Raw genomic sequence first — 25,208 nt, 5'->3', positions numbered from 1 at the left:
CCACTCACCTGGGCACACACGTGCTTCAAATTAACAATCTTCCACTATCAAAGCCTCTCCTGGTCACTGCCAGAGTTCTGCTTGCATTAGTGATGGGCACGGGAGTTATTTTAAGTGTACTGAATCACTAAAGTTCAAAAGATTTGAGTCGCTGAATCTTTCAGGTGCTTCCTCATACAGTTAGTGATTCATCTCGGAGGTTCACATTCACTGAATGACGGTTGTAAACTAAGAAAGGGGTGTGTATGGGGGGGGCGTTTAAAAAAAAAAAAAAGTGCTCAAGTGAGGTTATCCCCTATCTCAAGCTATTGAACAGCCGGCTTTGGTTGTGACTCATGAACGACAGTGACGCGACCTCAGCTATCTCACATTTCCATCCGTGTCCCCTCTACATATGCACAGGCTCCTGCTGGCTGATGAGACTTAGTCATCTAATTCATGTAAAGTGTACATGAACTGGTCGGCAAGGTGGTGCAGCGGAAAGTGTTGGCCTCACAGTTCTGAGGTCCCGGGTTCGATCCCAGCCCCGCCTACGCGGAGTTTGCATGTTCTCCCCGTGTCTGCGTGGGTTTCCTCGGCACTCCGCTTTCCTCCAACATCCCAAAAACATGCAACATTAATTGGACTCTCTCCCATGACCCTTGTGAGGATAAACAGCAAAGAAAATGGATGGATGGATGGATATGTATTATCAAAAAACACTGTTTAATGTATTAAGTCTATAGACTCTGTCCTTGTATTTAAACTGGAGTAATACCAGCCCAGGCGACACGGTGGGTCAGCTAGTCAAGCGTTGGCCTCACAGTGCTGAGGACCCTGGTTCGATCCCAGCCCCGCCTACGTGGAGTTTGCATGTTCTCCCCGTGACTGCGTAGGTTTTCTTCAGGCACTCCGGTTTCCTCCCACATCCCAAAAGCATGCAACATTAACTGGACGCTCTAAATTGCCCCTAGGTGTGATTGTGAGTGCGGCTGTTTTTCTCTATGTGCCCTGTGATTGGCTGGCAACTATTTCGGGGTGTACCCCACCTACTGACTGTTGACAGCTGGGATAGGCTCCAGCACTCCCTTTCACCCTTGTGAGGATAAGCGGCAAAGAAAATGGATGGATGGATGGATAATATTTCCCCTGGAACCATTTCACTGGACAAAGTCACTACCACCAACTACTGTGGCCTGATTTTGGAACACTAGGAGAAGACATGGTGAGCAGGAGAGGTTTAAATTGCTGATTTGAACCAACCATGCACCCAGGTGAGGAAACTGGCTAATGAGGTGGGCACAGCTGACCATCAAAGTGCAGTTGTGTAGCAGTGAATGGAAAAAATGCTGAGCACAGGTAAAACAATGCAGCTCGGTATTTGAATTTGTGCCAATCGCCAGACACATGGAGACAAACAACAGTCATCCCACCGGAAAGAGACCCCGCCGGGGACGACCCCGGACACGGTGGAGAGACGATGTCTCTCGGCTCGCCTGGGAACGCCTTGGGATCCCTCCGGAAGACCTGGAAGAAGTGGCTGGGGAAAGGGAAGTCTGGGTATCCCTGCTGAAGCTACCCGACCTGGAGAAGTGGTAGAAAATGGATGGATGGATGGATGGATGGATGGGGTAGGGAATGAGAGAAGGATTCCAAATGCTTCCAGGTAATGTACACATGAAATCTAGACAGGTGTTGAAAGAATTGACACAGGAGTCATAAAAATTATACATTTTAATTTTAAAAGGTTTTTTTTCTTTACACACTGAACAAAAGAAGAAACTATTGCGACAATATTTTCAAAAAGCAAGCTGCTTGTGTACATGAAGTCAAATATTGATATTCTACTGAGGCAGCAGTAATCAGTTTCTACGAATTGTTTAATTAGGATGGGGAGGGGTTGCTTCCTAATGAAATTCAACGTGATATTTGCTGCTGCTTTGCTGGCTTTAACGCGCCCAAAAGAGTCTTTTTGGCGCTCTGTGTTGTCCACCTTCAGAGGAGGAGGGGGTCGCTTTGTGTTCTTCTGAATGTTGATGTTCACACCCCCGTTTCAACTTCTCCTCTTCCTGATAATGACAAGAATGACTGTCATTATTACACTGGCTGTCCAGGTGGGTGGGTCGCAGCACGGCCGTGGTTTTAAGGAGCGACAGAAACTTGGGGCGGACGGAGGTCCCGGACACACACATCCGAGTGTGTTTGTGTGTTGCTATGCTAATGCTAACTCAAACACATGGCAGCTCATGCAGGATAATCGATAAAAAGAAAAGCTGGATGAAGACTGCAAGTGAGGGGTGGGGGATGAGGAGGTCACCCATCACCCGTGAGGACATGGGCTCTCGAAGATCGTAGGGTGTGTGACAGGGAACTGATCCAGATAAATGCAGGCTTTGGGTAGAGCTATGTCATTCGAATCCATACGGATTCAACATGCATACTTTGTCATTTCTTTTCTGCAAAATAACGCTGTTATTCGCCCGGTAATCAGCATTCTCGCACAGGGTCGGCAAATTACGCGCCCTCCTTTGTTTTTTAATTCAACCAATGAGCTTTTACAATATCAAGAGTTCCGTAATATTGGTTGGATTAAATTTGCCTTTTTTCCCCTTTAAAGTTGGTTAGTTAAAGACTATCATGTTGTATAAATAAATATAATTAATTGGTTAATTTTAATTTTAAACTTTTATTTTCAATTAATTTATTGTAAACATTGAAATAAATAATAGCACTATAAACAGTTTTTACATATGCAGCTCAAATTATAAATAATAAAATTAAAACAAGCAGGATTTATTGTAAAAATTGTTAACCAAATAGTACAAGTGCCCAGATCATTTTTAATTTACTGTCACAATGTCAATAGAAAACAAAAAATAAAAATATATTTTCCTGCTTCTAAAGTTATTTTTTTTTTCAGTCACAAATCAGAGAAGGCTAATCCAACTAAATGTACGGTAAAAGTCGCTTTTTAAACAGTGATTTTATTTATTAAGGGAAACACAAATTCAAAGCTACCTGACCCTTGTTAAATCACAAATTAACTTTGGCTAATCACATTTTTGGAAAGCTAAGTCACCACACCCAAGCCTGAGTACCCCCAGACCTGTTCTTTCAAGAATTCACTGAAATAGAAACCAATTTGACAAAATAATGGCAGCAAAAATATCTAAAAAAGTTGCAACAAAATGCCACAATTCCAAAATATTCAAGAATAGATGTGAAATAAATGTACTGATATCTCCCAGTGTGGGGAAAAAAGTTACTAGGCCCTTTCTAAAGCATTGGGACTCCAGCGGACCATAGCGAGAGCCATTATCCACAAACGGATAGAACAAGAAACACCATTGATGGCTCACGTGAGTGGCCAGCCAAGAAAAAAATGACACCATGATTACAGGGACGACTCATCCAGGATGTCACAAAACAACCCAGGACAACTTCTGAAGAACCTAAGACCTCCCTTGCCTCAGTTAAGGTCAGTGTTCATGACTCAAGAGTAAGGAAAACCCTGGCAAAAACGACGTCCATGGCATTCATGAATGAAAAAAACATTCCAGTTTTGCTGATTTAGTACAATTCTGAAAGGAAGAGAGGGAGAGTGTCCAGAACTATCTCCACAGAGATTAAACCGACTCATTGCCAGTTATAGAAACCACTTGATTTAAGTTACTGATGCTCAGGGAGGCCTAACCAGTTATTAGGGTTAAGGGGCAATTACTTTTCTTTTTTTTTTTTTTTTTTACCGGGCCAGTTAGCTTTGAATATTTTTTTCCCCATTAGTAATAAAATCAACATTTAAAAACTGTATTTTATGTTCACTTGGTTCATCTTTGTCTGATATTTGCTGTTTGGATGATCTCAAACATTAAACTAAAGAAATTATGCCAAAAAAAAAAAACAATCACTTGCGAATTGGGCCAATACATTTTTTCACGGCACTGTACTCTATTAGGCTAAAGATATTTTACATTTTAGATTTAAAAAAAATGAACCTCCTTAACGAATAAACAGCCATCTGTCCGTTTTGAAAATCAAACGTGGCCGTTGAGCACAAACGTTTGCCCGCCCGGGTTGGAGGGTCAGGTTACTAGCATGAAGCCTTGTTCGCGTGCTTAGCCAGCTCAGCTAGGCCTACGCCATGCGCCGTCTTCTGTACTAATAGATTCCTCGCACCCTGCTGTAAACCTGATTTCTACCCTGTGGGAGATGCTACACAAAATGCAAACGTGAATGCAAATGCATGATGTAGCCTCCCTGCCTACGGATGAGTGCTGAGAAATATTGTCTGCTCGCGGCAGGATGCGTCTTATCTCGACGGCGCTAACTGTGCGCCAGCAGCGGCCGCGTCTCGCTTTCGGCGGGCTCACCCTCCGCGGCGGGCAGCTGGTATACAACGCAGAGGGACGAATACACGCAGCCCACGAACGACATCAGGCTGGCAAAGTACATCACCCCCTGGGCGCCGCCCACCAGCGAAGTCAGGGGTCCCATAGCCACCGAGACTAGGATCTGGGCCAGGAAGTACTGGCAGCTGAGCAGTGAGATGTCCACCCCCATCCCGCGCCGAGTGCCCTCCTCTGATGAGCCGCAGAACTGGAAGGCAGGGGCACAGAGAACACAAAGCAATGTCATCATCAGATCATCATCTGCCCATTATCAGCCCCCATGGCCCCCTAATGCTCAGGGCTCTGGGAAGTTGCCTCCTAGTTCGAGGCATGCAATTTTCCCAAAATGTCTTTCAGATTTAGGAACTTCCGAGCAGATCATTTCATTAATAAATAAAGAGGTATGTTCTTTAGTTTTTTCCCATGAAGTCTATTTTTCACTCTAAATGGTATGTAGGTCCCCCAATGTACCACAAAAAAAATTTCTTATGTTGAACTGTAGCACCGCCTGTTGGGCAATTGGAACAATGGATATAGAAATGGCATAAAAATTAGACCCTGTAATATATTAATTCAAGGATTTGTTTCCAAATACATTACACAGGTAAATGTTTGAAGATAAATCCTGAAAACATATTCAAAGAGTGAGAAGTATGTCAAACTGAATTGAAGAATTAAAGTATAACAGAGTAAGTATAACGTGAAAAACAGTTCCCTTTTCAGTTTTCCTGATTTTTATTTTTCACTTTTTGTTTTTTGGGGGGGACACGGTTGAACCAGTGTCAAGCGACACAGTTAGGCATCCACCCGAGAGCAACCCTGCGGACAGGACACGTCCCACACTGAGGGACCCAGGGTGGTCCGCCGGCCCTTCCCAGGTACCTTGAAAACTGGGCACCTGTTGGTGGCCACAGGGACCCAAATGTCGCAGCCATCCCCTTCCACCATCTCCCCACATTCCCCCACTCCCAGAAGAAGAAGAAGCCCCCCCAACTACCCGCTGCGCCTGCGATGTGGCCAGTCCCAGCCCAGCCTGAGGACAGGAGAATGTCCCTTATTTGTTGAGATAGGAGGGCAGATAGGGGCACCCAACAAGAGAAGGATTAGGGTGGGCACCCAGGGAGCAGCCAAGGGTCATGAGAGGGGGGCCCCCACGCCAACAACCCATCCAGCCTCAGGAGCACCAGCTTGTACCTAAGTCTAAAACTCCCCCCTATGACTATGAATGCCAGGTCCCCAATTGGCAGTCCCAATGAACCCAATTAAGCGCGGGGAGGCTCTTAAAAATGAACACGCGTGGAGTCTCGGGGCTGACCTTGGGGCTTTGGTAGTATTCACACAGCAGAGAGTAAGGCAGCGTGCATAGGGAGGAGAAGAGCACCCCGTAGGTGACGCACAAAGACAACACCACGTAGAGGTTGGTGGATAACGTGGCCAGACCCGTGCCCAGGCCGAACGCCAGGTAGGCGAAAAAGTAGAGCGTGCGCAGAGAGAAGCGCTCCTCCAGTTTCTCCAATATGGCTGGAAATAAATGACAAAAGAAGGCAGATACAGTCGGATAGGAAAAAATGTGATCTTGTAAGACGGTAGGAGGGGAGAGTGGAGACTTACCTGAATAGAAAGCGGCGCTGAATGCATAGATGCACATGCCCCAGCAGCCCATGCTGACCCCAGCGTTGTAACGCTTGTAGGCCTCGGAGTCATGGGGCGCTTTGGGGTCTCCTTCGAATACAACCTCCCCCATGAAGTCTGTGTAGAAGAGCAGCATGCCTTCGAAGGACAGCCAGCCTGCAAGACCATATGGGCAACAGCTCGAGATTGCAGGACTGCGGGCCGAATGCTACGGCGGACCCTCGAAACGCCAACGCAACGCAATCCAAATAAAATGACAGGGTATGTATGAATTTAATTTGTTCTGTGATCATGTGTATAGCTCAGAACTCTTCTGTCTTTGATCATTTTCCCCATTGAAAGGAATTGAAATCCCAATTACGTTCAAGCATCTAAAAAGAAAACCAACAAAAATATTAGTACTGTGTTTTTAATGCCAAAAAATGCCCTCTGTAATGTACTTTATTAAAAATAAATACAGCAATGACATAATTAAACAGAACGTAAAGAAAAAACACTACATTTGTGCTTCATTTCAATGTTCATTGTGCTGCTCCCTGAGGTGTGCACAGTATACAACATAGAGTAGCAATAGTAGGTATACTGTACATGGAGACAGTCTTCAGCTCCTCAGTATCCGACTCTAAGTTCCGAGGGTCCTCTGTGTTCTCAAAACAGTATTTTTCTTTTTGGATTAAGTTATTTACTCACCCAAAAAATGGTTAGTGCATAAGCTGCGCAGAGAGGGAGGCATCCGGTAGATGGCTATACACAAGAGCTTCATTGACATTTGGGATTCTCCCGTCTCAGCATTCTCGCTGATGTCGCTCTCGTAGCGCACGCCGTTCAGCAAAATGTTTGCGACCTTCGTCACAAAATAAGCACAAGTTTGGAAAATATGTCAACTGTTAAAATCCAGTGGTGGACCATCAGCACCGGCACGTCCTTGTCTGCTGGCCTCAACACAATCAGAAACACTGACCTACATTGGCGACCTCGATTCTCAGTTGTTCCATGGAACTATATCAGTTTATTCCTAACTCACTTTTCTCTGTTGCTTTTATTACCTGAATGTGGGTGTTAGATTATTATTTTTTTCTCCCATCAAGTGTCAGTCTCTCCATCCTGCTCTGTCTCCCTTATCTACCCAGGGTCTTGAGAATTGATACTGCGAGAATATGTAACTGTATTAGCTTAGGGACTCTTCATGTTTCATATTAAAGCTAACCCTTGGACAGATCAGGATTTTTTCATCAATTGATTGGTTGCCGAGAGCTATTAACAACCATTTTTGACTTGTGACATACTTCTGGAGTGAACTGCGCAATAAAAAGCATTCTTTGTGACTATGACGTATTCTATTTAAATTTTATTGTTTCTATCTTCTTATTAGATAAATATTGATTCCGTTTTTAATAATCGAGATGTTATAGTGGTGGTATTCAAAAAGAGATTAAGTCAGTTATGTGCCCACTGAAGGCCCAGATGCCAATTGCAAAATTATGAATTTCTAGTCTTACCTGCTGGCTAAATGTCACAGTTCTCCTGCGTCCGTTCTCCATGCCGACTATCTGTGTCGCCATGGGGTCCTCCATGAGTGCCAGACTCTGAGGTCGCTTCAAGATTCCGGCAGCGGAACCCCGACGTGGTCCTGGGCCGGGCTGCTCCCCCGATGTGACCTGAGATGCTGTTTGGAACTGCGAGGTACCTTCTGTGTCTGGATGACAGACCACATCAGATGGCCTCTCTGCCTTTGTGGAACCTTCTGGGGCAAGGGCAAGGGAGTCACCCGGAGGCATGGCCACAGAGTCGGGAGGCAGGAGCCCCTGTGGTGTCTGTTGCCCAGTATAGCAGTCTATTAGAACACTGTCTATGTAGGATGTCCCCAATGAGGAGGCGAATTCATTGATGCCGGTGAGTGAAGTGTCCCGACTTATAAAACTGCCATATTTTGGCGTAAGGGGGCTCAAGGGGGATATGGGGCTAGTGAGGCCAGCACAGAGGCGGGCGCTGGCACTGCAGGAATGCGCCAAAGAGTCAGGGTGACTTGACTTTGACAATTGATAGCTGTATTGAGCTTCTTCGTCCTCTTCATCAACTGCCAGCGCAGATCCCAGTGGGGCGGGAGGCGATGGAGGAAGAAGAAGATTGGGACTCTTCAGGTGGTTTTTGGCGAAGGGCTGGCTCTTTGGCAGAGGTCGCTCGGGGATACTTGTAAGAGTCATGGCTGTGGCGATCACCAGGGTGATGCTGGTGAACATATAGATGACCCGTAGCTGACCTCCCATTGATTTTCCAAAGTGGGTTTGGTCCCAGTTGATGCCGCCCACGATGTACCCAAAGCCGCCTCCAAGTCCTGTGACAAATGGGTTAAGACATTGATTTGTATGATATCCTGCACTCAGGCTGGATCGGTACAACATAGGGTCCATAAACCAAGATCAGGTAAAACACTTTCTGATAATTAGGTCGAATCTGATAATTTTTTCTTCCGACCAAAGTCAGAAAAGGCCTGAAAGATTATCTTGTCATTATTTAAAAATTTGTTTCAAATATGAGTCACCCGTGGCCCACCTGCCAGCAGAGCATGAATGTTCAACCCCCGGTCCTGGTCCTCTGGGCTGCACACATCCATCATGTAGGCGTGACTCGGGTTGTCCGCTGAATCTGCGCTGAAGTCCATCAGGACGACGCCGCATACGGTCAGGAGTATGCCCCACTTGTGATTGGATGCCGTATCCGCCAGGGCTCCTCCAATGTCCCGTCCGTTCAACAACAGAGTCAGACCGACCAATGCCCCTGGTGGTAAGTACCGTTACTAGTTTGGGAAGTACAAAAATCCACAAAACCCTTACTTCTATGCAACAGGAAGCCTTTAATAGTGGATGATTTATGTGTGCTTGTCATGGATGATATTTTCCTTAATCCACATGAGGGACAAAAAAAAAGCAACAAACCGCCTACTCTTATATCTCTTGCAATTCCCCGCTCGACAGCAAAGGGGTAGATGACTCAGGCACTTGTGTGTCTCACCTATGGCCAATGCAAAAATAAATGGTCTCCTGCGTCCAAACCGGGATGTGCAACGATCACTCCAAGCTCCAATGAGAGGCTGAACCAGGAATCCTTGAAGACAAACACAGGCCTTAACGTTAGCCGTACTCCTGAACTCGGCACACGGATTCCCCAAATTTGGTGCTCTCCTTGTCCTCGCCCAGGTATTCCAGTTTTCTCTAACTGTCTTAAAACATGCATTTTAGGTTAATTGAAGACCTAAAATTGCCCATAGGTGTGAATGTTGGTTATGAGCAACTGTTTCTCTGGATGTGTCCTGTGGTTAGCTGGGATAATGTAGATTTATATACCGTCTTTCAAAGCACCCAATGCAATGGACTGATGACCGATCAGTCGCAGGGCACATTTAGACATCCAAAGGAATGGTTGCCTCTTCGTACATATGCGCCCTGTGACTGACTGCTGACCAGTCCACCGCGGATCCCTGTTTCTCTCACTGAGAGTTAGCAGGAAGTGACACCAGCGTGCTCACATTTGTTAAACCCCGCTGCTAGCTGCGCTTCGTCCCTGTGCCCCGACTTACCCAGTATGGGGCTAATGAACCACACCAAGCTGTAGAACTGATCGGGCAATCCCATCTGCAGAAGCACGGGCGTCACATAAGCCGTCTCCATGGCGTAACTGAATTCGATCCCGAACAGGATGCAGCCGTTGAAGAGCAACTCCTGGAAGGTGCGTCTCGGGGGGAGCTCGCTGAGGTCTAGCCTGTCCAGGGGACACGGCGTGTTGGGCGGCGGAGGCGGCGAGGGTCGGATCAGCTTTTGTCGCTTGGGCTGCCGCTGGAAGTTGTTGGCGCGGTGGCTGAGGAGTCGGGTGGAGGATGTCGGGAAGCTGGCCGTCTTGGGCAGCGAGCTCCTCCAGAGTCCACCGTGAGCCGAGGGTAGCCTGCCCAGCCCGGGGGTGGCCAGGAGGGGGTCGCTGGGGGTGCCCATGCCCGGAGATGACATCTCTAATAATAAATAAATTAATACAGAAATATATAAATATAGCACAAACTAAATTCCAAATCCCTAATCTTATAATTTTACTCTTAAAACGAAATAGCTTACTGATTATTTCATTTTGAAAATGTCCATGTACAGGCCATTGTAACTTACATTAACAACCAAGGGCAAAATTAGTACATTCATTTTAATACATAATTATTCAACTTTGTTTTAAACAATCTTTGTCACCTTCTTTCAGTTCTCTTCTTTCTGTTCAGTTACATCATCATCAAAAGCCGTTTTTTCAAGTTAACAAAACATGTATTGTACATAAATGACAGCAAAACTGTATATATTTTTTCGCAACTTTTGTATGTAAGTACAATTCATAATCAGTACTTTTCCCACTGCTACTCGTTGTAAATCCACGATTTGAATCAGAACTTCTACTATTATTTTTCCACGAGTACAAGACTTTTGCCACCTCCATCTTATACCAAGTGTATGAATGATCAATGCACAATATTATCGAAAGTCACTTTTTCTCATTGGAAGAAACAGAGGGCCACATAATCCAGTTATTCTTAGGGCCCCATGCGGGCGTTCGGCGGCTCGAAAGTCATCGCTCATGGTCGTCGGGGGGCGGAAGTAGGTGCGCGGGGTGGGGGTGGGGGGGTGTATCCACCGGGTGGGAGGACACTGCAGACGCCAATGCGCATGGAGCTGCGCATTGCCCATGTGCTCGCCCTGTGAGTATGCGGCATTGCGATGCCCTTTCCCTTTTCAATATTTCACGTGGGAAGCGGGATTTAATGGCGCACCATGCAACGGAAAGGCGATCTTATGTTTAGCCCTCAACGATATACGAACCCATCGGTGTAGTTACGCAATCGTGATCACGGAATAACACCCGAGGCAAAAAAAAAAAAAAAAAATAATAATACTGTAGATAATTACCTTGTCGGGCTGCCTCGTCATTCATATCCGGGCGATGCGTATAGAGCAACCATTGTGGTTGATAATAAGAGGTGTCAAATGGATTACGGGAGCCATGATAGGTGCTGTTTAGGTTGCTTTGATGCAGTCACTCGGAGGTCTCGTTTTTCCTCACCCCCCCCCCAAAAAAAAAGCCTCTTCCTGCCGGTCCCTTCTGTGACGTCACGCTCCTCCCTGCAACATCAGCACCACCGAACGTCTAGCTCTGAATTGTCAACATAAATACGTATTGCGCCCCAGAAGTCATTTATGAGCCCACCCCCAACACCACACACACATCCACACACAGGAAAAAAATAGTATACTATAGTATAGTATATAGTAAAATACAGAATTGGTGTCCAGAGAATATGAAATAATTTCGAGAAAAATATTGTATTCAAAAGAAATGATGTACGTTGTAATACAAATGCAAAATTTAAAATATTTTATTAGACATGTTCACTCCGGTCACTTATCAACTTAAAGAGGAAAACAATACCTATGACGCACCGAATAACTCTGGGAAAATGTATCTTTTAAAAGGTCGTGGCTTTAAAAATAAATTATAATAACAAAAACTGCAATGTAAACAAAACTAAGAAAAACTTTTTAAATCATTATTAAAATATTGTCATATGTAATTTTGTAGCATAGTCATAAAAATAATAAAATGATTGTGCGACATGATTACATTACATCATATTAGTTTCGTATTAGTGGTTTTGTAAAATGTGCTCTAGTGAGTCACGTAAAACATTTCATTTTGGCCCTTGAAATTGGTGAATATCAATATTTTTTACAAAAAAAATATAGCAGTTAATTGAAAACTTGGCGTAGGGAAAAAAGCTAGTAAAGTACTGCAAATAGGGCATGGAAGAGTGAAAATGTTTATGTCATAATCAATTTCACCTTTGCCCTGTCTTTACTGGTTTGACAATGTCCCGCCTCTTTTTGTCGCCTTATTTCCATTTTGATTGGCCGGCGTCCTAGCTGTCCTAAAACGATTGGACGATATACCTCGGTGGGCGTATCAGGAAGTGATTGTTTTGCAACAACGGCATGATAGTTGTGCTTGCACTGGATCCTTCATTGAATTCCATTTTTTGTCGTAGAACATGGCCAGCGTCGACCTTGCTCGCGTCGGGAAGAACCTCCTGAAGAGCGCGGACACCGGAGATGTAAGATTTAAAAGTAATAGAATATCAACTCTATCGAGTAAAATGTTTATGGTCGTATTACCATTATGTACTGTCATTTTTTTAAAGTGATTGGACCCACCTAGCTACTCCCTTGGGGTGTTTGGCTTCAGGTTTGAGACCTACTGTCGTTTATTGCTACCATTTTCCTTCCTGTTGCTATTTGGTCTCAACTGTATCTCCGGGGTGACTTGCTCACCTGCAAAGGAAGAGTTGAGAGGATGCAAAAGTATTCAGCGTGTAGAAGTACAGATATTTTTTTTTTTAATAGAAATAATGATCGTTATAATTTAGAAAATCGTAAAAGTAGAAGTGCTGCTTCGACTTCTTCAAGTAAATCTTCAAAAAAGGTACAAACTCTGGAATAGCAAAAGGGCAAAATGTCAGTGGATTTCTATGTATATTTCGATTCTGTTAATTAATGGCCACAACGTAAAAAAACGTTTTCCTCTATTGTTGACTTGCAATGTGCGTGTAATTACCTTGTTAATAACAAAATGAGAAAAAAAAACACATGTTGGCTAATACTTGTAATTGTAAAACAACAATAAATACACCTTGCCTGTATGTGTTTTTGCTGATTAAACCCAGAATTTTTCAATGCCAGAAGATGGTGATTTTTAGGCTGGTACAAGATAACACGTTCACGATTCCGATTCTATTATCAATCTGATTCCCTGTAGATTCACTTATTAATTGTTAGTGGGTGAGGAAATGAAAAATAACATGATGTCATCTATTCTCTCAACTTTTTGCTTTATTTATAAAAAACACAACCCCAAATAACTGGATAAAAGAAAATATGTACAGTATTATCCACAAATATCCAGTGGAAAAATAGCAACAGGGATTGAATTACGTTCACCACATGTTATTCTTGTTGCCAACAACATCAAAAACATCCCCTTAAATAAGACCATTGATACCATTAATATATTGCTTCTCTGAATCTGTTCTCCTGAATGCTCGCTGGTTTATTTACTCCATTTTGTGTGTTTTTTCTGCCTTAAATCAAATCAAGATCTCAATCGCAGTTGACTTTACCTCTCTCCAGGGGCATCTTTTTTAATTTGTCAAAATCTACTAAAATTGAAAAAAAGTAACAACTTAACAATTATGATAAAATAACTCAATTACAAATACAAAAAATACTACTGAATTATATGTAAGGAACTAAGTATTTGTACTTCCCAACACTGAGAACAGATGACAGTGGTAGTTGACCTTGTCGTTTTTCTTTTTCCACAGAGTGTGGAGTTGCAGTCTTTGTGGCAGGACAGGTCGGTGGTCTTGTTCTTCCTGCGCCGCTTCGGCTGCCAGGTGTGCCGCTGGACGGCAGCGGAGATTAGCAAGATGGAGCCTGACCTGAGTGCCAACGGCGTGGCACTGGTGGGAATTGGGCCCGAGGAGTTTGGCCTTGAGGAGTTCCAGAAGTTGGGATTCTTTAAAGGATGTAAGTAGCATTTTTTGGGGCACACTTGTGACTGTCGTTTAGAAGTATAACTTTGGTACAATGTCGTAGGACCACCGTATCAGAGAACTAGGTTGAACTGAGGAGCTTTGTTGAGACAAAGGTAGTGCTTTGCTTCCATCTTGTCGCCTCTATATGCAATAATGAAATTTCTTTGTGGCTGTAGTGACAACTACTCACAGAATATTTTCAATTCACGGCAGAGCAGTAGTCCCATTGTTAACACAACATTGTGGACTCACCATTCACTGGATGTTTCGCCATATTGTACTGAGTAGCCAGGACGGAGACGCATGCATCACTTTCAGACATCCATTTCCTATTTTGTGGTTATCCTCATGCTATTCTCCTTAGGGTGATTTAAAAATAATCAAAGAAAAAAATGTATCTTTGACAGAGGGGTGTTGTAACATTGGTACATTTACTCCATTACAATTGCTTAGACTTTTTAGATACATTTTAATTGTCAGGGTAATTTAATGCAACATACTTTTTGCTTTGACGCAGCTGCCCTGTGGATTTCATCACAGTTTTCCTCGTAGGCATCACTTGTATCCTTCATTGGCAGTGTTCCAAAAAACCAACAATATAAAAAGCAAAACGCTTATTGAATTCATCTTCTAGTGAAATGAAGTCTCAAGATTTGGTGACGTCTTACAAGGCAAAGGTTTTGTGTGAATTTCATGAAATTGATAACCAGAAGGTTTCTTTTCTTTTTAGCAATTTACATCGATGAGCAAAAGAAATGTTACAAAGATTTGGGCTTTAAAAGGTGAGTCAATTCAATTTTAACTGGGTTCACTGCACTCACTCTCTCTCTTGAATAATGATTAGTAATAATCATAAAAATAATAAAATTTAATTAATATTATTTCAAGCTCCTTTCATGGGAACCCAAGGATACCACACCATAAATAGTGGTTTAGATCCATCCATCCATCCATCTATCCATCCATCCATCCATCCATCCATCCATCCGTTTTCTTTGCCGCTTATCCTCATGAGGGTCACGGGGAGGGCTGTAGCTGAGAAAAGGAATAAAATAATGTAAATGTGTGATTCAACTACAGTGAATTGCAGATGAAAGCTAACAAAATAAACTGTACTTACAAAAATGAGTCAAAACAGTTTTCAGTCACCAAATGCAAATATGTTGAATTTAAGTTAAAGTGGGCGGAACCCCCCCACCCCTCCTCCATCTTGTAATTATGCTACCATGACACATACCCAATTTCTTTCTCTAAATGTGTCACTTGAACCATAGATGTAATATCCTTTTAAAAACATAATGATACCCTCCTTGGATTGACTTGCAGGTACACAGCCTTGAGCGTGATTCCCGCCGGGCTGGGGAAGAAAGTCCGAGAAGTATCTTCAAAGGTAGCTGTGTTTTTTTTTTTTTGTTTGTTTGTTTTTTTGGCACGCCAGCGTGATTGTCCTGCAGTTGCTGGAACATGTCCTGATGCTTGTCTCCATTTCTACGTCACACGTAGGCCAACGCTGATGGCATCCAGGGCAACTTTTCTGGAGACCTTCTCCAAAGTGGAGGCATGCTCATCGTAGCTAAAGGTACACCATAACGATAAACGTTCACAAGCATTGTAATCTTTAAAAATAGTTTTCCCATTGCAAATATTAGGACCATTAATAACCCTTAATAACCGTACAGGTGACGGTATTCAAGAATAAAAATAAATTGACCACTCTAATACAACACAAATCTTACATATAAGTAATTACTCATAAAATCTTTAACTCTTCGCAAGGTTTAAATGTTATAGCAGAATAGCAAAATGAATCAACTTCTGTATGATAGAACCGAACTACGCCCTCCGTTGAACATGCATGCCATACATGGAATAATGGTAATGAAATGGAATAGTAATGGAATCAGTAAAAGACATTGTCACACATATAGCCTACAATTTTGTCTTCAATTGACCTAAATTGCATATGTTTGGAATGTGGGAGGAAGCTGAAGTACAGAGCAAAGAGCAAGCACTTTGAGAGTCCGCAAACTCCAAAAAGAAGTCTGAAGCTTGAGGTCCAAACCCGGAACATCTGAATTGTGAGACAGATGTCCTAAGCACTACGGCGTCATGCTACTTTTAAAGCACACTTTTTGTTACACTCAATATTGCACAACCTTCGAGGCATTTGACAATTTGAGATTTCAGTATAAATGACGGAAAAATTGCTGTGGGACTGATTAAAGGCATCTGTGCAGCTGTTAAATTATATGGTGTGGTATGTTGAAGTTCTTCCACAAGAGGGCGGTCCTCAACAAATAGTCCACGCTGACTGTGCTGCAAGAAACAAAAAATTGCAATGTGGGAGAGTTGGGAGAGCCATCCAATAGTAGAGTTTATCAGCTTTTCCTCATCACATTGGGCCTGTCTTGCATTGGCTTTTTTCCTTTTCATTGTGAAGGTACCAGTGATGGTATAGAGAAAAAAGTGTTATTATTATTATGATTGTTTTGTACTGATATGCATTTTATTTTCGTTAATGAGGATTTGATTTATACATCCTTTCAATGCATGGTGCAGTGTGGTATAAATGCAGTGTACAGAATGTGAGTCACCAACAATATTAGCCTATGTTTGACGGTTTCCAATAGTAAAGCATAAGAATACATTTGAGGTCAACACTATCATTCAGCTCACACATATATGTACATTACACGTGAAAAGTCTTCAAAATCACTTACAGACAGAAATAATCCATAAGAAAAGTGAGTGAAGAGTGGAGTGGTGGTCTTTTTGATTTCTGACAGACTCGACACGTTCAGTGGATTACTGCTGATTACTGGGATGAACACATAAACCCGAGCCAAACCATAGAGTGGTGCTCGTGGTTATATTCTCTCTTTTTGGGAAGCATTTTGACTTTAATAAAATTCCACTACAGTAATCCCTTGTTTATGGCGACAGGGTGGCTCAGCTGGAAAGCGTTGGCCTCACAGTTCTGAGGTCCCGGCTGGGTTCAATCCTGGACCTGCCTGTGGAGACTTTGCATGTTCTCCCCGTGCCTGCATGGGTTTTCTCCGGGCACTCCGGTTTTCTCCCACATCCTAAAAAACATGCAATATTAATTGGACACTCTATATTGCCCCTGTGTGTGTGTGTGTGATTGTGACTACGACGGTTGTCTGTCTCCATGTGCGCTGCGATTGGCTGGCAACCAGTCCAGGGTGTACCCTGCCTCCTGCCCGTTGACAGCTGGGATAGGCTCCAGAACTCCCACGGCCCTCATGAGGATAAGCGGCTAAGAAAATGGATGGATAATCCCTTGTTTATTGCAGCTCTTTGGCCCGGGAACAGCTGCCCCCCTCCCATAGCTGAATTTTGTGATGTGCCAATCATGTTTATTTTTTAGTGTCTCTGTTTTTTTTTTTTTTTTGTGGTATTCGTGCTTTTTAAAACAATGAATCTCCCCATTTCCTCACATTAATTTTTCCCACACTCTTCTTAATCTCTATCATACTCATAAACATCTTAAAGACTTTTATGGTCCTAAACATAATATCAAAATTATATAAAGTATGTATCCATTACTGAACATTTGAATTTAAATGTGCTCCACAGCTGTATTGCTCTAACCTCAATACAGATGTCACCTTATTATTATTTTATTCTTTTTTTATCTGTAGCGGACCAAGATTCATTTATGGCATGACGGCAGGACGTGCAAACCTGTCTTTCTTCAACACATTGAGCAGTTGCCATTTTTCTGCGACTTAGCTGCTACTGCTAGTATCTTCCTCTACTACTAACTAACATATAGCGGCATCATAGGCCTTGAAATAAAGGATTGTAATTTATTTCACTGTTACATGACGGGAAGTTAGTCTGTTTATCTTAGATTTATTGATAGAGTCACGAAACACGGCAGGGATCTCGTTTGATGCGCGTCCCGCATCCTAGATGCACAAAAATGATCAGGGACACAAAAAGCATGGGGAATCTGCATTCAATCTGTTGTTATGTCAGTGGCAAAATTTCAAGTCATGTAGGTAAAAAAAACAAAACAAAACATTGATAATGTGGCCAGAGAAAAATCAGAGTTGATCTTCATTATGTACCCAAACAGAGGAGGGTTTTCGTGAAGGGAGACAAAAGAAACAATCACAAATTCTGCCACCCTTTTAGCCAATCTAATCTGCATCGCAGGCAGTAATTACCGAAAATCACCGACTCTGCGCAGACCAAAGAGAGAGAGAGAGAGAGAGAGAGAGAGAGAGAGAGAGAGAGAGAGAGAGAGAGAGAGAGAGAGAGAGAGAGAGAGAGAGAGAATGTAGGTTGGGTTAAACACTGACAAAGATCGGAAAATGAAGGAAGAGAATATTTGGAACAATTGGCGCTTAAAATGGAACTGCCAGCCTTTTTTGTTTGTACTCTTCAGAAGGGAGTTCCTACTTGGAGCTCTTATTAAAATTATATGTAATATGTGAAATTCCATTATTAATCAAAACAAAAAATATTTTGAAAAAAATATAACCTCTAAATCACTTCAATTTAAATTGGTTGAGACTTCACTGTTTTCTCAAGATTCAAAAAGAAAAGGAGAAACTCAAACTTCAAGTTCAGCACTTTATTTGAACACATATAAGTCTCTTTTTATGTATTTCCTCTCAGTGTGAAATGCAGCCCCAACTTTTATTTTGTAAATGAGAATATTTCACTGCTGTGGTAATATTTTTGATTACCAGTATTGAATTTTTAATATTCATACAATTCTCTATGATGCTGTAATATCATTATATATGTGGCATACAAAAAAAACAAACAATTAATGTATAACATCATTTATCTTGAAAGTTTTCGGGAAAATAAGTGGGTTTAAAAAAATTGCTATCAAGGCAGGCCGAAGAGGAAGAGCAACGGATAACACAAAATATTGTACAAACAGTATTAAAGATAAAAATCGGCAAGAAAGCGGGACCATGAAGGAAGAACCGTGATGTAGCAGGGGGTTGCTATTACTATATTTTGTTACGGTAAATTAGAGGAAGTGATTGTTCCAGGGCTGGGACTTATCTTTTACATGTGCATCTGGGACTCACATAGTCTAAAGTGTAAAATGATCTATACATGGTAACCGAAAGACACGTCTCGGCTCTCCTGCTACAGAATGGGCCCCGCAGGCAACCATATTGGTTGCAAGCATAAGCACAGCACCAGCACTGTAATTTAGACTTTAATGAACAAGCGCACTTGTAGCGCCGTGCATTGTCTCCTTTAACCTTCGAGAAATTCAACCACACTTTTGATCGTATCACTCTCTCTCCACAATGATTGTCAATCACTTGGAGCACCGTCTCTGTGCGGTCGGCGGTTGTGTGCTGAATGCCAGATTAGTGGGTGAGGTACTTGTGCCTATCAAGCATTGAAAGCTGTGACCGTCGTGTTAAGTTGTTCTGGTAAAAAGAAAAAAATGCCATGATCCCTCTTCAGACATGAACAATCAAATGGAAAATAACAAAACTCAGCATGAGTGAAAGGGTATGATTGTGTGAAAAATGGAGTAGTCATACAGTGAAGAAAATAAGTATTTGAACACCCTGCTATATTGCAAGTTCTCCCACTTAGAAATCATGGAGGGGTATGAAATTTTCATCATAGGTCAATGTCCACTGTGAGAGAGATAATCTAAGTAGAAATCTCCAGAAATCACAATGTATGATTTTTTTAACGATTTATTTGTGTGTTACAGCTGCAAATAAGTATTTGAACTCCTGTCTATCAGCTAGAATTCTGACCCTCAAAGACCTGTTAGTCCGCCTTTAAAAGTCCACCTCCACTCCATGTATTATCCTGAATCAGAATCGTCAGCTGCATGAAGACATCTGTCCACCCCGTACAATCAGTAAGACCCAAACTTATAACATGGCCAAGACCAAAGAGGTGTCATCTCTCTCACAGTGGACATGCACCTATAATGAAAATTTCAGAACCCTCCATGATTTATAAGTGGGAGAAATTGCAATATAGCAGGGTGTTCAAACACTTATTGTCTTCACTGTAGCTGGCCATCACAACACAACAAATGCTCGGATGTTATGTTAGCAATCATGTTAACTCAACATTGGCTACCACCCACATTTTAAATTGACAATGTAAATACAGCAAGGTTATATGGCGCAATGGCCGTTTAACAATAATTATACAAATCATATTGTAGCATTTCTGCTCTGCACAAAATGGGCAGTGTGGTTCGCGCACACAATAGTTGAGTGGTGCGAGATGGATGGCCTCCAGTTGTGAAAATCCTTCATTGTCGAGTATCCTAATCTTACTGCAAGTTAGAAACAAGATTGGAGCGGTACAATGTTCAAAATAATGTTCATATTGCCTAAATAAATCTAAAACAAATTTGAGTATTTTATCCAAGATCATGAACAGCACCATTAACGATGGAGCTTATCGATACTCTAATCATTAAAAATGTAGCCCTGAGGTCACTTTAAATATCAGGGCTCGATACCCGTCCATCCAAGCAAACCGATTCTGTTCGAGTTTTTTAGGTTGCTTATGTAATGCAACATTTTTGTCATTTTTCATCATTTACTCTTAAAATTGGCTAGGAAGACTCACCACTAGTCATGGACTTCATATTTTGTATCATTTCTGTTTGCCAAGGAGGAGAAAAGACCTTACTGCACTTCATCCAGGACTCCCCAGGAGACTACGTACCTTTGGAGGACATTGCAAAAGCTTTGTCAATTTCATCCCACGCAAAAGAGGGCCAGAAGCCAGTGGTAAGGACGCTTGTGTTAGTATCGAAAAAGTGTCTGTCACTGCAGATTACCGAGATTAGAAATTCTCAGTGAGGGTTTAAACGGAACGTCAGGGAAAGCATGTGTTGGTCATAACCCACACGTCAGTCTCTTTTGGTTTTACGTCAGCACCACTGCGTGCATTCAACATGCTTCTCCACGGAGAATATCATGCTTGTTACTTAGCCGACACGGCCCATCTGCCTTGCGGGGGTTGTACATTACCTCGCTGGAATTGTTGTAGTTATATTACCAAGATTCTATAGATAGTCGAATTATTTGCAAAATCGTTCTTGCGCCAGCGGTTCCTCAAGGTTGGAGGAAGAGCATTGAGATGGTTATCGGCGCGTTATCGCACACTGGAATCAAGTACGTGGCCAATCAGCAGTATTCACGCTTTGGGGGAAAAAAAGAAAGGAGACCTAAAATGTTGAACACAGCCATTTTGTGGCGGACATAACTTAAACTTAATCGCGTTCTTTCCGTGACCGCCAGTTGGACGACTCTCTGAATATGTGAACATTTTGATCGAAATTTGTGCCTGTTGGAGTTGTTTGAAAAAGAGCAGAGTGACCAAGTGGTTCGCACAGAATAATTGAGCTAGAAGTGGAAGGTATTATATATTTAAATTCTTATAAGTCTGACGTGACGTCCAGCATGTCGACAGAGAGCACCTCGTTGTCACAGCGTATGACAATCCAGTGGAATATAAAGTATTTTATCCATCGGAGGCATTAGTCTGGTATATTTGGTGTTCAAAAACATCTTCGCACCTCCATCACAGTCTGGTTTGGTGCTGCCAGAAGAAAGAACAAACTCAAAACTTAACAGACAAAACTGCTGAAAGGATTGTTAGCACTTTTGTACGCACCCTTGAGGGATTGCAACCCACCCGAACTAAAACAAGAGCAGCCAAAATTCTCTTTGACCCTCCACGTCCTGGTCACCAGCTCTAACAGCTCCTTCCTTCGGATAGGCAGTACCGAACAATGGAAACCAGAACTAGCAGGTATTCCAACAGCTTCTTCCCTCTTGCAATGAAGTTCCTAAGCAGCTCAATTAAGAGTTCAACTGCAACGTACTGCCAAGAGATGGCGTCATGAAGAAAGAATATTTCATGGAGACTTTAAGGCAACATCTCAAGGCCTCAGCCAGGAAGCCAAAACCTGGGCACAAATGGGTCTTCCAAATGGACAATGACCTGAAGCATACTGACAAAATGCTTCAAAAGTGGCTTGAGGATAACAAAGTCAGTGTCTTGGAGTAGCCATCACAAAGCCCTGATCGGAATCCCATCTAAAAAGGCGTGTGCGAGCAAGGCAACCGACAGACCTGACTCGGGATTCCAGCAGAGTACTGTCGGAAGCTTGTGGAAGGGAGCCCAAAACGTTTGACCCAAGTCATGCAGTTCAAAGGAAATGCTACTTGATACTAAGGAAATCTAATGTAAACTTTTGACCTCAAAGAAAATAATGAGAAATTCTCTCTGTCATTATTGTGGCATTCGACAAAAATAATTTTGGTGATCCTGACTGACCTGAAACAGGAGAGGTTTAGCCTGATTTGGCATCAGACCCTGGGACAAAAAATGAAATGTGTGTTTTTTCCAGAATGTATGTAGACTTATGGCTTCTACTGTACTAGGCAAATAAAGATGATTCTGACAAAATTCATAAACGTCTTACAAACACTTACCTTGTGCCTCCTCAGTGGGAATGGACGTTTTATAGTATTTTGTTCCATTTATTACTTTTTTTTCTTGTATTGCACTAGTCTTGCCTTCTAGCAATTTGATGTCAATAGTAGTGTCTTTGTGTTGAATCAAAATAAGAAATTTGGAAACATCTTTTACTTTGGAGAAATATCATCATCATCACTGTTGCAGTGTTTCTACTTTTTGTGACATTTTTGTTTGATGGATTTGCAGTGGGGTTATTCTGATGGGTGCCCAAGCTGAATATAGGTTGAGTTACACTCCAGTAGTCTGTCCTATGACAGTCAGGTCCGTCAGGTTACACACCGGCACCGCCCTCTCGTTTCTTCAAAGCACAGCCGACCTCCCCGTGACCCGTCTGAGGAGTAACGCACGTCCTCTCCGAACACAAAAGACGTCGTTGTTGCACCGTGCAGTCCAAATGCTAAAGAAGACGAGTGCTAGTCACAAGCTAGTGCATGCGGTTGTTTTGCGAGGGGTGTCATACTTACAGTAAAGCTTTGTGAATGTGTCGAGGTCAGGGGCTGATCCCAAGAAATTCAGCTTTTTCTCAAGAGCGACTTCACACTTTTGCTTCTGTGAAGCGCTGCTTCTTCTGTGGGTGCTGGAAATGTCTCCTGTCATTCATTTGAGGCCGTAGAAAGCCTCAAATTTGTGATTGTTCTTACAGTGTATCCAGAATTCACTCTAAGAGCTATCCTGTAGTATTTGTTGCCTTCATTTAACTGTTTCCCCCCCCTAAGATTCCTTTGTTAAAAATTATTAATTAGTTACTCTATCCACCGCAAAAGCTACAGGAAGTGATGTGGCAATTGCCAAACACAATGCGCTACACTATATGCAATGACGAACAACGTTTTGGAATATGACGAGTAGGTTTTCAACGTACAGGAGCATATGTTTCAGTGACAGGGCATAAGCTGTTACACAGTATGCAGTATTCCTACATATTGGGTGCCCCTCAGGTGATTAGTTTTTTAGCACTGCACAGAAAGTCTTTCCCATGTCTGTTGGCTTGTCATATAGGCAAAAGTACAGACGACAGTAGTAAAAAGTACTGTGTGGGTCCTTTTTTTTCAGCTGGTATTGTATGGAATGACCTCTTTGAATATCTGTCTTGTCTGTTGTAACAACCAACAGCACAACAAGTCTCGGGCATTGTGAATATTCTGCTCTGGTTCAATGTCCCCCACACTGTCGAGCAGCTCTTTTTGACTGGCAATATGGCGACATGAAAATGGTCACGTCACTTGCACGAGCGCTATACAAGGACGGGAACAGCAGCATGGAATAATAGTACATAATGGCGACAGAGCAGGCTGTTTGCCTGATGTTACGTCTCAGCGCCGGATAAGACTGAAGACCAGGAGGTGCATTCTGAATCATATTTATCGATTTAACTGCTGCATACCTGTTATATAATCACTTTAAAATGTCAGATGTGGTTTGTAAATGGGTTCTAGAGCTATCAAGAAAAGTAACATATTTGTGTCTGTGAAATAAGAAAGTGGCACTAAGCAGCCCCAAAAAAATGCCCTATCAATTTGGCAAACCACAGAAAAAAGTGATGTTGATAAGCCTGGCAAATTGGAATGAAAAACAAAAATTCCCCAAAAAACAAAAAAGTATAAAGAATCTTGAATAACACAGGCGACCTCTGAGTTCTCAGAAACTGTGGGCTTGTTAAATGGATGAAAATAAGCACACAGGTCAACTTACACTCTTTGTCGGTGACATAATGTCACAGCCGAATACGGCATCTCACGACAGTGAAGACGGTAGGAGGAAGCCCAGGTATTTAGGGAGTCAACATTATGAGGTGGAAGTCCAAATTATGTAAAAAATCAATTTCAATTTTAGGCCCTGAACCTGTAGTTGATGAAAGTGTAACTTTTTGATTGGATTTATGGAAATAAATAAAGTATTCTATTTTATCCTACTGTTTGGGAAAGCATCTGTAGGTCATGTACAGTATTTTAGTCATCAATTTGTTTTTCATTAATTTATTTATTATGGAGGATTTTTTTAAAAGCATTTGAAGTTCTGATTCCATGTTTTTGTTTTTTTTAAAAAATTCCACTTAAATGGTGGCCGCTTGTTAAGGTTTGTAATAAAAGGACAGAAAATGCGGAGGGAGAAATCCTGAAGTAGCTTCGGAAGAGACAGTAAAGTCTCATTTGAGGTTTATGAATCTGAAACCTAAAACAAAATGAATCCCGAGGTTCTAATGTGACACCGCGACCCAGCGAAAAAGAAAAAATATAAATATACCCTTTTGCAAGGTAGTGAAAAAATAACCTCTACTTGATATGTGCTGCAGTGGTATGATACTTCGAAAAAGTCTTATTGTGAAGGTCCCTCTATTTTCTTATAACAAGTACAATGAGACGATAGCAAAAAAGTGTGCACTTTTTGCCAGCAGCGTCATTCTTGGATTGCACTGGCCACAGTATTCGATGTCCTCCAGCTTGCGAATAAAAATTTTCAGATTTCATGCTTCCGCTGTCCGTGACGCTTCTCCAACAAGGGGCCACGCAGGAAAAACAAAAAATGTATTGTGTCACTTGGTGTAAAAAGAGAAATGACAACCTTTTTTTTTTTTTTTTTCAGTGCAATGATGACGTTTGCACTCGATGAGGACGTTGGCGAGCAAGTTTGATTAAAATCTCATTCAGGCAGGTGAAAGATGAAATGTTTGAATGTACACAAATGATTATTTTGTCAATCTTACCAATGTTAATAAAATCAAGTCCATACTTTCTGATTCCAAAATCTTGGTTTCAGTTTGTTAATTTTCAAAATATTCACTTTTTAAAATTTTATGTGAAATTGCTCGGTGTTGGTGGGGCAGTCCTGTCCCATGCAAATGATCTTTTTCAAAGGGGCCAATGGGTTTTCGGAGCCATGATGACCGAGAGCTGAACTAGGGAATCACACCTAGCACATTTGGAGGTACAGTGTAGATATTTTCCCATCTTGATGCACCTGTTTGCCGCCCTATTCCACAATTAGTGTTGCAGGTCAGCGGATATATTGCCCGCCCCAGTTCCTATGTCAACAGTTTTGTAGAACACACACATACTGTATGTTCT

At 42.2% G+C, this 25,208-nt stretch overlaps 2 protein-coding genes across 2 annotated transcripts; one reads left to right on the top strand and one right to left on the bottom strand.

Moving 5' to 3' along the window:
* Window positions 1-1,732: 1,732 nt before the first annotated feature.
* slc45a1 (solute carrier family 45 member 1) lies at window positions 1,733-11,085 on the bottom strand. Its single transcript, XM_061832487.1, has 10 exons — window positions 10,937-11,085; window positions 9,577-10,002; window positions 9,012-9,104; window positions 8,553-8,777; window positions 7,499-8,334; window positions 6,690-6,843; window positions 5,979-6,155; window positions 5,683-5,888; window positions 4,350-4,575; window positions 1,733-2,048 (listed from the first exon to the last, which is right to left on the bottom strand). The coding sequence occupies exons 1-10, from the start codon at window positions 10,959-10,961 to the stop codon at window positions 2,020-2,022; spliced, it is 2,397 nt and encodes a 798-aa protein (XP_061688471.1). The 5' UTR covers window positions 10,962-11,085; the 3' UTR covers window positions 1,733-2,019.
* Window positions 11,086-11,994: 909 nt separating this feature from the next.
* Window positions 11,995-24,888, top strand: prxl2b (peroxiredoxin like 2B). The gene is made up of 7 exons (XM_061832665.1): window positions 11,995-12,135; window positions 13,402-13,606; window positions 14,345-14,396; window positions 14,941-15,004; window positions 15,118-15,193; window positions 20,266-20,384; window positions 24,727-24,888. The coding sequence occupies exons 1-7, from the start codon at window positions 12,073-12,075 to the stop codon at window positions 24,751-24,753; spliced, it is 606 nt and encodes a 201-aa protein (XP_061688649.1). The 5' UTR covers window positions 11,995-12,072; the 3' UTR covers window positions 24,754-24,888.
* Window positions 24,889-25,208: the final 320 nt, after the last annotated feature.

The sequence above is a fragment of the Syngnathoides biaculeatus genome, chromosome 10, assembly GCF_019802595.1.
Source record: "Syngnathoides biaculeatus isolate LvHL_M chromosome 10, ASM1980259v1, whole genome shotgun sequence".
In the NCBI taxonomy this organism is placed as follows: domain Eukaryota; kingdom Metazoa; phylum Chordata; class Actinopteri; order Syngnathiformes; family Syngnathidae; genus Syngnathoides; species Syngnathoides biaculeatus.
This window is presented reverse-complemented; position numbering and strand designations above follow the sequence as displayed.

Coding starts and splice junctions, on each gene's coding strand:
- prxl2b (XM_061832665.1), top strand. CDS start 12,073: ATGGCCAGCGTCGACCTTGCTCGCGTCGGGAAGAACCTCCTGAAGAGC. Junction 12,136..13,401: donor AGAGCGCGGACACCGGAGAT/GTAAGATTTAAA, acceptor CTTTTTCCACAG/AGTGTGGAGTTGCAGTCTTT. Junction 15,194..20,265: donor CATGCTCATCGTAGCTAAAG/GTACACCATAAC, acceptor CTGTTTGCCAAG/GAGGAGAAAAGACCTTACTG.
- slc45a1 (XM_061832487.1), bottom strand. CDS start 10,961: ATGAATGACGAGGCAGCCCGACAAG. Junction 10,003..10,936: donor TGACGAGGCAGCCCGACAAG/GTAATTATCTAC, acceptor ATTTATTATTAG/AGATGTCATCTCCGGGCATG. Junction 2,049..4,349: donor CCAGCTGCCCGCCGCGGAGG/GTGAGCCCGCCG, acceptor TGTCATTATCAG/GAAGAGGAGAAGTTGAAACG.